Source organism: Mustela putorius, unplaced genomic scaffold (genome assembly GCF_011764305.1).
Source record: "Mustela putorius furo isolate JIRA1106 unplaced genomic scaffold, ASM1176430v1.1 tig00000127_pilon_pilon_pilon, whole genome shotgun sequence".
NCBI lineage: Eukaryota > Metazoa > Chordata > Mammalia > Carnivora > Mustelidae > Mustela > Mustela putorius.
In genome coordinates, this window is record NW_025421288.1 from 8,841,125 (window position 1) to 8,851,359 (window position 10,235).

The 10,235-nt window shown below is 52.5% G+C and overlaps 1 protein-coding gene across 2 annotated transcripts; it reads left to right on the plus strand.

The window, feature by feature from the left end:
• Positions 1-1,486: 1,486 nt before the first annotated feature.
• Positions 1,487-8,693, plus strand: LOC101676773 (phospholipase A and acyltransferase 3). Of its 2 annotated transcripts, none has more exons than XM_004770231.3 (4): positions 1,487-1,586; positions 4,871-4,979; positions 5,724-5,992; positions 8,426-8,693. In XM_004770231.3, exons 1-4 carry the CDS (start codon positions 1,578-1,580, stop codon positions 8,525-8,527), a joined length of 489 nt encoding a protein of 162 aa, XP_004770288.1. In that variant the 5' UTR covers positions 1,487-1,577; the 3' UTR covers positions 8,528-8,693. The 2 variants fall into 2 exon arrangements, with proteins under 2 accessions (XP_004770288.1, XP_044919902.1); XM_045063967.1 differs by lacking the exon at positions 1,487-1,586 and adding an exon at positions 4,683-4,763.
• Positions 8,694-10,235: the final 1,542 nt, after the last annotated feature.

Consider the following 10,235-nt stretch of genomic DNA (forward strand, 5'->3'; position numbering starts at 1 on the left):
TAAAGCCGTTATGACAGTGGATGGGAAGCAGGTAAGCACATCTTAAGTGCTGGTGACCTAGCCAGGGGCCATCTCCCCATCCCGCCCCCACCACACACATGGTCGCTGGCCTTCTCCCAGGCTCACAGAGCCCTGCTGTTCACGGGGCAGCAGGAGCCCCTCTGCAGATCCAGGTGACGGGCTGGAAGCGTTCTGAGACTGCCCAGGAAGCCCTCGACTGGTTTAGGAGAAGAAAGGTGACCCAGTTCCAGGCAGTGAAGGGCGGGAATGAGACAGTCAGGGGGTGACGGGAAAGCTGTAACTCCCAGAAACCCAGAGGCATGTGATAGGTGATGCAGTCGGTTGGGCGTCGGACTCTTGGTTGCAGCTCAGGTCCTGATCTCAGGGTCATGGTCTCGAGTCCTGCGTCCGGCTCCAAGCTCAGCACAGAGCTGGCTTCGAAGTCTGTCTCCCTCTCCTACTGCCTCTCACCTGATGCTCACACGAACACATGCCCTCTCTCAAGATCAAACAAATAAATAAATCTTTTCTAAAAAGAGAGAGAGAGACACGTGATGAGAAACATCTCCCTTCACTGCCTTTGGACACTGCCAGGTCAACACGTGCCCCTCACGTCTGTTGCAGCCGCAGCGGACCAAGGCGGCTGGCCTCCAGGTAGCTTGAGACCGTAGCAGGACTAACTCCATCTTGAATTCACTTGGCTTTGAACGTTTCTCCCTCCCCTGTTACTCCACAGTAGACCCATTCGTAGGCTGTAAGCGCACTGGGGGAACTCGCTGACCTTGGGGTAAACCCGAATGTGGGAACTAGCTGACCTTTAGATTTTAATGAGAACACTGAATTAAGACCGGACACATTGCACAAAATAAACTAACCAGCACATTCTTTCACGTCACTCCCTAAGCCTTCATTACTATGAGCTTGTAATAATCAGTTCTGTTTAGAGTTTCTTAGGGAACTTGAAGAACCTGGCCCAGGTTTATTGAAGACATTTGATTGATGGCTCAAAGCCTGGGGAAGCTTTGGCAGGTGTCTTTTTCATTCCTCTTCTCCTTTAGAAGACCTGCCTGCATGGAGTTGGGAGGGTGAATTTTGGGGCCATCAGTACGCCATCTTCTCTCTTAGCTAGCTTTCTTAACAAAAATCATTTTCCATGCCCCAACACTTGGTCTCTCTCCATTTACTGGCATGTCCTACAGTGAGCAGATCGGACCTGGTTTCAAGGACAAGCCACAGTGATTCCCTCTTCTGAGTTGGGTAATCACTGGCCCTTCCATATAGAGCAAATGTTAACTCTCCTTAAAAAAATAAAATAAAATAAGGAAGTTTATGATGGCTTTTGAGTGAATCTGCTGGTTATGTGTATGACTCTTGGCCTCAGATCAGGTCTGGATCTCAGGGTCAGCCATGTGAGTCCTGCTTTGGGCTCCAAGCTAGGTATGAGCCTACTTTCAAGTTTCAAGAAAACAGATTTTTATGCAGTACTTTTTAAAGAGTATCAAAAGGAAAAGTGAAAGGAAAACTCTCAAAGTTGCTATAAAAGTGGGTCCACACACAGCTGAATAGCAGACACCACCATGGCTGAGGTAAGCCTCCTGGGACTTTCTATCTGTGGCTCTCCAGCAGCAGGGCAGCCCCCTCCTCTAAGGGACTGAGTCTGGGTTCCTGGTCTTGGCACACTGAACTCCAGAGTTTGGAAAGACTTTAGAAGGATGTTATGGAAAAGTCTTAGTTGTTTCAAAGTCCCTTTTCCTGCAGGACAGTGAGGGCTTCGGGCCCAGTGAGCCTCCTCCATCCTTTGGCTCAGCACGGGGCGCAGGGGCTCCTGGGGAAGGAGCTGTGGTGGGTTGGGGACTTCGCTCACCTGAGCTGGGAAGCACCTGGTGTGTGGGCCTGGGGGTGTGGGGGGTGGTATTCCAGGACTTGGGAAGTGAGGAGATCCCCAATATGCTTATCTCCCTCAAGGGGGCTGGAGTTCAGTGCCTGCCCAGCTCTACCCGCCCCCCTTGCTCTTCCCTCCTTGGCATCTGTCCTGCCTCGGTAGGTATGCTGCAATTCCAGCTTTCTGACTCCGGACCTCCCTTTCGTTTGTTTTTTTTTTTTTTTAAGATTTTATTTATTTATTTGACACAGAGAGAAAGGGGAGCTACAGGCAGAGGGAGAGGGAAAAGCAGGCTCTCTGCTAAGCAGGGAGCCCAACTCGGGGCTCGATCCCAGGACTCTGGGATCAGACCTGAGTCTAAGAGAGTCTCTTGACTGACTGAGCCACCCAGGTGCCCCGACTGATCTCCCGTCTTGTCAGCCCTGATGTGCAGATCTACACAGGTCTAGGCAGGGGCAGGCCGGCTCCCCGGTTGGTGTGCACTGAAGGGGAAAGAGTTGAACTCAGGCAATTCCAGGAAATGAGGCCGTTCTCAGAAGCAGCCGCCCAGTCTGCACCCAGCTGATCATGGGGGTGGGCCAAGGGATGGACTGTTGTCAAAATAAATCTGGCTTTTGTTGCCCGGGCAACCTCTCCTTCTCCAAGCCAGCTGGGTTGACCATTTAACTGCCAGCAGCTCCTGTGCAGGAGCTAACTAAGCTAACTAAGGTCTGGGCTGACCTTAGTTAGACACAGAATCTCAGAGTGAAAAATCCCCTTTTGATTCCAATATGGGAACCATCCCTGGGCCTGCTGTGCCCTGGCTGAGAGAGAGGAGGAGCAGGGCCCCATGTCCCTGCCCCGCGGACCCTCCAGCCCCTTTTCCATGCAGAGTCCCTCTGCTGCCCCATTCCAGGCCAGACCCTTCACTGGATCCTGGGGGGCAACATACAGGATCCTGCCCCAGGGGAGCTCAAAGCCCAGAGGGAGGTGCAGACAAACATAGGGAATCCCAGCAGGACATGATGCATGCAGAGGGAGGTACAGGTCCCAGGGACCTGGGGGCCCAGAGAGTGGCAGCTGAGGCAGTCTGGGGCCCTGAGGGCAGCTTCTCAGAAGGATGCTGATGTGGGAAAGAAGAGGAAGGGAGGGGGTGAGGAGGTGACTGTGACTTAGACAGACAGATATGCAGAAGACCAGAGACAGGAGCCAGCTCTGTGTTGAGGTGAAGGGCAAGCCAGTCAACCTGGGGACAGAGGGCGGGGACGGTGAGGAAGGATGAGCTGCCCAAAGTGTGCGCACTGAGCCCTGAGGCCATGGGAAGGTCATAGTGAGATGTGCCCCTTGAGAAGGCCACAGTGGGTCTTGGGGAGACTGGATGTGGGGTTGCAGGGACAGGAGGCCAGGGTGGGCATAAGGGATACAGTCAAGAAGCTGTAGAGTTGAGGGACTGGCTGGCTAATCAGAAGAGCATGTGACTCTTGATCTCAGGGTCGTGAGTCGAACCCAGCTCCGTGTTGGATGTGGTGATTACTAGAATGAATAAAATTTAAAAACATAATACTCAAGGCTGTGAGGTTTTAGAGGCAGGCCCAGAGACTGTCCTGATGAGTTCAGAGGGTAGGAAGTGGACCAGGACATGAATTCAGGAGAAGCCCCCAGGGTTAGATTTGGTAGTTGGATATTGGCGTGACAAAGAGGACTGAGGAAAGCTGACCCTGGGTCCCTGATTAGCTGGCCTGGAATGAGGGACAGAGGGGTGTGGTTTGCTGAAAGCAGGCACAGAAGGAAGAGAAACTGAAACATTCTCCAATCTGATGCTGTGGAAGCCTGGGAGCTGGTGGGGGGAGGGGGGCAGGGGCACTGAGGAGCAGGAAAGTGGTGTGGATGCGGAAGGAGGCATGGGCAAATCAGGGGGAGAAGAGGCAGCTCAGCGCTGCCCAGCTGAGTGTTCTGGGCCAAGCCCCTGTCTCTCTGATCCTCAGTGGCCCACCTGAGCAATGGGGTGATGCTTCCTTCCCCCAGGACTGTAGAAAAAGTGCCTACAGAGGCCTGCTTTGTACATGCTGGGTGCAGGCCCCCTCGGGGCCAGAAGTTGGCCAGCCCTACAGATCCTCAGGTCCCCTCAGGATGCTGTCAGCTCATGTCCCTTGGGTTGGCATCTCCAACAGCGGGTGTCCTGGGGCTGGAGGGGACAGAATCTGAGGAGAGCAAGTGCCTGGTGCAGCCATGGCCACTGAGGCTCAAGAGGTGTGCAGAGGGTCGAGAAGCTGCTGACTCGCCTCCCCGGCTACTGGGGAGGAGTCTGGGGCTCCCAGGCTCGGAAGGGGTTTTCACACAGGTGGTCATGTCCACACATACAGGGGCAGGTGTACAATGTACCTGCACATGCATGCTCACCAACTTGGTGTGCACACAAGTACACCAAGCACACACATGCAGACCAGACATACACACACACAGATGTGCCCATGAGTACGCCCAACACATACATGCAAACCCAACATACACACACACACTAGTGTGTGCATGACAATGCCCAACACACACACGAAAACCCCCATGCAACACAAAAGATGTATCCCACATACATGCACAATCCCAACATATACAGCACACGCTGATATGCAGGTACATGGAACACAACACAGAGAACACACAAGCACCACATGTACATATACACATGTGTGCTCCCCCACATGCATGCCATACAACGTGAGCATGCACACACGTGCATACATCATAATATGCACGCACTGAATCAATCTCCACTCCCCTATTCCACAAGGACATTTTCTCCAAGCTTCCAGCACCCAGTTGTGTGGAACTCTGGAACATGACGGCAGGATCAGGACCCCACAGGGCCCAGGAGTTCCCTCCCACGCCAGGCTCCCACCAAGTGGTGAGCATCACCCAGTGGGGTCCCCAGGCCAAGCTGCAGGGCCCCAGTTGCGCTGTCTACTGTTGCCTGGAAGGCTGCTTACACCACCTTGGGTTTTTGTGTTACAGTTTGGTCAGGAACCCAAACCTGGAGACCTGATTGAGATTTTCCGCTTTGGCTACAAGCACTGGGCTGTCTATGTGGGAGATGGTTATGTGATCCACCTGGCTCCTCCAAGTAAGCGCTGTTGGAAGTATTATTTTGTTAATTTCTATAATCATTTGTTCTGTTTTTGAGATTCCGTATATGAGTGAAATCATACGGTATTTGTCTTTCTCTGTCTGATGTATTTCGCTGAGCATAATACCCTGTAGGTCCGTTCACGGTGCCACAAATGGCAAGATCTTTTTTCATGGCAGAATAGTACTCCATAGGGAGTTTAATTTCTGGAGCTTGGTTGCCCCTTCCAGCCTTTCAGCCTCAGTAAGGGCAGTGGCGGGTGTACCTACCGGGTCTCCCTGGGGACCCACCTCTAGCAGTTGCTGCCGGGTTTGGGTCCCTCTGCTCCAAGAAGGGTGGGAACTCCTCATCCACCCCCTTTTCTGCAGTCATCAGCTTTGTACTTGTCAAGGGAGTATGACAGAAAGAGGGAATCACAGAAGGTTCATAATCTGTTCTCCCAGGGAGAAGGGGGTGCTCAGCCCATATATGCATAACCAAGAGGGCCGCAGAGGAGCCACAGGTGTAGAAGGTCCACTTCTTTAGAAACGTTACCACTCCTCATTTCAGTTTAGGAAGCCAGGGCCCAGAGACCAGAGACCACAAGCACCTTCTCCAAAGCCACACAGCCTGTGACTGACCCTGCTCCCTTTTCCCTTCCCCTCTGCTCTTGCTCTTGTGGATGGTGCCAAGGGCCTGTGGAAGGACTCCTACAGGCCTGCCCAGCACGGATCCCTCTGTTTCCTCTTTGTGAATCCTTAGGCGAAGTTGCGGGAGCTGGTGCGGCCAGCATCATGTCCACCCTGACCGAGAAGGCCATAGTGAAGAAGGAACTACTGTGTGATGTGGTTGGCAGAGACAAGTACCAGGTCAATAACAAACACGACGACAAGTACTCGCCGCTGCCTCCCAGCAAAATCGTCCAGCGGGCGGAGGAGCTGGTGGGGCAGGAGCTGCCCTATTCGCTGCCCTGTGAGAACTGCGAGCATTTCGTGAACGAGCTGCGCTACGGAGTCCCCCGCAGTGACCAGGTGCGTCCTCAGCCTCGTCCCCATCCCCAGGAGCCAGACCATTCCGTCAGCCGGCGGGGGATGGGCATCGGGCACCTAGAAGGCCGAGGAGGCCACGCTCAGGGTAGGGACGAGGGTGGGGAGACGGGCAGGTCGGCCCCGTGGGCCGGCGCCGTTGTGCACCATGACCCACGATGTGAGTCACCGCCCGGGAAGAATCCTGTGTTTTGGACAACACTGTTTGTCTTTTACCCACTTAAACATTGCTCAAAGTGAAGAAAGCACATGAGAAGTTTCCTTTTCCCAAAACAATTCTGAGGCTTTAACACGGAGAATAAACAGCTCATTCTCGGTAGTCTCGTAGAATTCCTGTTTATCCACATTTAAAAAAAAAAAAAAAAAGTAGATTTCTTAGCACTTCTAACGAAGGACAGCTTTCGTGTTTCATAATATTCTGCTTTATGACCTGTGCCACCCACCTGCGGCCCTTTTGGGGTCAGAGCTCCGGTAATCAGGCTCCCCCAGCAGCCAGGCCCTTGAGAAGTCAGTGTCCCCCCCCCCCCCCCCCGCAAAAATGTTCACTCTCGGACTCACCAGGGCCCCCTGTCTTGTGTTTGGTTTCTTTGCCTCCGCACCGAGTGCGCTCACAGCGAGCTGTTGTTGATTTCCTCGACAAAGTTCCTTTTGTGCGAAGTCGAAGTCGCTGTCTCCTGCATTCTCCCTCCATGAGGTTCTGTAAAGAACCAGGGGCACATTGTTCCTCCTCCCTTATCTGCGACTGTTTCTCCCACCCTGACAAATCATTTAGCAAGGAAAATGCTGGGAACGAGAGCTTTCATGTGGGTACCCCCCCCGCCCCGTCATGTGGGTACCCCCCCCCCGAAGCCGCTGCGGCTGCCACAAAGCCACGCCTGATGACCTCTACCGTGAAGGTTAAAGACTGACTCGCAGTCACATCTTGGGTCTGTAGCTTCGTCCAGACCTTGTCATCCTGGCCTCTGGCTGCTAGGAACCTCAGTTCTGGGTACCGTGTGATGTCAGGGACACTGGTGTGTTTCCTGTCATGGCACACAGCCCCATGGGGCCCACTTAGGAGCAGCGCCGAGATGTATTTATTTTTAGCCCGTGAAGACCTCCAAATTCTTCTCTCTAATGGTCATTAAGGGTTTGTGGCAGCCACATGCATACAATCTAGGCAAGTTCTGTGCTTAGGGGAGCAAGGGCAGTGCCGACCGTGTCAGGTAAGGGCATTAGTTTTACGTACAAAGTTCATATTTTCTTATTTTTTATTCCTGGGATTTGGGGTACATGGTCCTCACTGGACTTGTTGGCATAAAATCATGATTAAACATCTTTCTCTTTGCTTGTTCTTGATTCTGCTTAAACCCCTGGCTTGGCTCGTGGGTGAGATTTCTAGATCTATGTTGGTGACTGTCTTTCACGCCCTCGTGTGGGAAAAAGTACGGTTTTGCTGATTTGGGTCATTGGGCCTTCATTGGGGACAGTGGCCATGAGAGCAGACTCTCCATTTGCATTGTCACGGGGTCTGTGTCCCCAGAGCTGTGCCCGGATAGTGCTGGAAATAGGAAGAGGCTGAACTTTCTCTCTGTTTCTTGCTGATCTGAACTGTTTCCACTGGGTTCTGTTCCCTTCAGTGTCGCTGCTGCACCTGATGGAACATGCAGGCGCTGGAAAGGGGGCCCTAAGGACATTGTGGCGCAGAGACTGGGAAAGAAGCAGGGGACAGGGCCGCGGGATACACTGGCCTTGCAGCCAGACTGCAAATTAGGGCAACAGACTAAAGTGTTGGGATGTTTTCTGAGTCACCTGCTCATCTTCCTAAAACACCGTGGTCTTTGCCTCCCCTGTGGGATGGTTTCCTCATCATCTTCTTACCTTTCAAGTTTTTTTAGATGTGGCATTGGCATTTGAAGTTGGAGGGTGCAAAAAGATTTTGTATCAGGTTTCTGGGCTGACGAGGCAGGCTGCTATTTCTTTGTCCTTTTTTTTTTTTTTTCTGGAATAGTTTTTAAAATTTAAGTTTTAGATTTTCAAAGTAATGCGAGCGTGGAAGTTGTAAAGATAGCCAGTTCTCAAAAATCCCCTCTTTGCTCCTCCCCATCTCACCAGACCACCATTCTTTTCTCTTTTAGCTTGGCACAGGAGCTCCTCCTTTGCACAACCACCTTCTGGGGATTTAGGGGCTTAAAATACCCACAGAGTAGGTCGAGTTGGCCTTGGGCCCGTGCACAGCCCTGGCCAGCGGCCTCCACCCCGGGGTTCTGTCCCCATCCAGCTCTCCTCTCCCCATTTCCCTGCCAGTATGTGTTGACTCCTGAGTTGTCGGGTGGGCCAAGGGGCACATGAGTCTCCTGGAACTGAGTGTTCTTGTTGAACAGACCGCCCGTCCTCAGATCCCCGACAGCGTGTGACCTCCCCCTCCCTCTCTTGCAGGTCAGAGATGTCGCTATGGCGGCCGGCATCGCAGGAGTGGGCTTGGCAGCCATGGGCCTCATTGGAGTCATGTTCTCAAGAAACAAGCGGCAGAAGCAATAAGTTGAAGGGCCTGACCCATCGGCAGGGACGTTATCCACTGAGCGGGTCTGGTTGTGCCAGAGGTTTTGCGGTTGGGTTTGTGGGTTTCATTCTGTTTTATAGTGAGGCTTATTTTTACAGAATAAAATAAAGCCCAGCAAGGGAGCGCTTTACTGGAGAAACCGCAGCAGGAACTGGCTGGCGTCAAGTCTGTTGGGGGCGCAGCGGGGCTCGGGGCCTGGCCACGCCAGCGGGCGCCCTGGGCCTTGGGCGCTGTCCTCTCCCTTTGTCTCTGTGGCTGTGGCCTTTGTCCTGGAGGAGTCAGCCCAGCTCTGGCTGTCTCAAGGCTGGGGTAATTCTGGTAATTCTGGTTGTGGGGAGGCAGGGGAGCAGCAAGGGAGACCCGCAGCCCTGACTGACGGGCCACAACAGGACCCATCAGACAGCGAGGACCCTCGGCCTGGAACTAGAGCCAGCTCGGGTTCTCGGACTCTGCAGCTGGATCTGTGGGTGTTTGGCGGAGTCAAAGCCAAACCAAAGCCGACGTCTGCCACGAGGAAAGTCAGTAGAGGCTCTTGCCGATCTTGTGAAATCCTTTTCTATCTCCCTCTGTTCTCCACACCTGGAATCGTGGTTACATATAGGAGGTTGGGTAAGGGGCAGTATCCTACTTCAGGAGGCTACCACAAGGTCTTACAAGCAGTGGGGCACAAAATCAGAACCTTTAGAAGTCTGTTCTGGTGACAGATGTCCCTGGCTGAAAGCCACTCAGTTGGCAAAACAGGGCGGAATCCCAGGTGGTCTCGGGATGCCCGGGGTCACAGAAAGAATGGAGGTGCCCGAGTGCAGCAGAGTTCCTGATCATCTGAGCAGAGAAGCCATCTGCAAATAGCGAACCTCCACACTGTTTTTTTGCTCCAGGTTACCATAAATCACCAACAGGGTCAGGGGACTGCTTTCCCAGCAGGGCCCTGGCAAGCTGCAGAAATATGGGGAGACACACCCCCCCCCCCCGGAGGAATGGGGAGGTGCGCACAAGAGTACTCAAAGTTTGCAGACTCCAAGCTGGGTGGCGGGCCAGAGATAACAACGCTGAGTCAGAGGCTGGGTGAACACAGAGTGAGGAGGGAAACCATGGAGATAAGAGTGACTGCTTGTCTGTGAAGGTGCCCTGAAGATTTGGGGGGTGCAAGCATTCAGCCCTGGGGCTGGAAACCCCAGCGGGGACTTTTTCAGCCCTCCATTGGTTCTGAAAGCCTAAAGGGAGCAGAGGAGCGCCACCTACTGGATTCTGGAGCCACTTACACTTAGCCCAGTCCAATGACAAGGGAGGGCAATTCTGACCTGGGTAGAGCACCTGACCATCATTGCAATAGGGACCTCCCCCAGACGACCGGCAGGAACATCCCTCATGCGCGAAGTTTACCCATCATAGAGAACTGCAAAGTTTCAGCTCTTGGGGGAAACAGTATATAGTATTTGTTGGGTTTATTTTTTTATTCTTTAGTCCCTTGGCATTTTTTTCAGCTATTTCCTTCTTTCAATTCTTTTTTATTCTTTTTAAATTTTTATAATATAAACATATACATTCTATACATATAATTTTTTGTTTCCTTTCATTGTATTTTATTTCAGTTTTGGATATATGTAGGTTTTGCTTTCTTTCCTATTTCAAGATCTAGTTTCCTTTAACAAGCAAACCAAAACACAACCAATATCTAGTTATTTG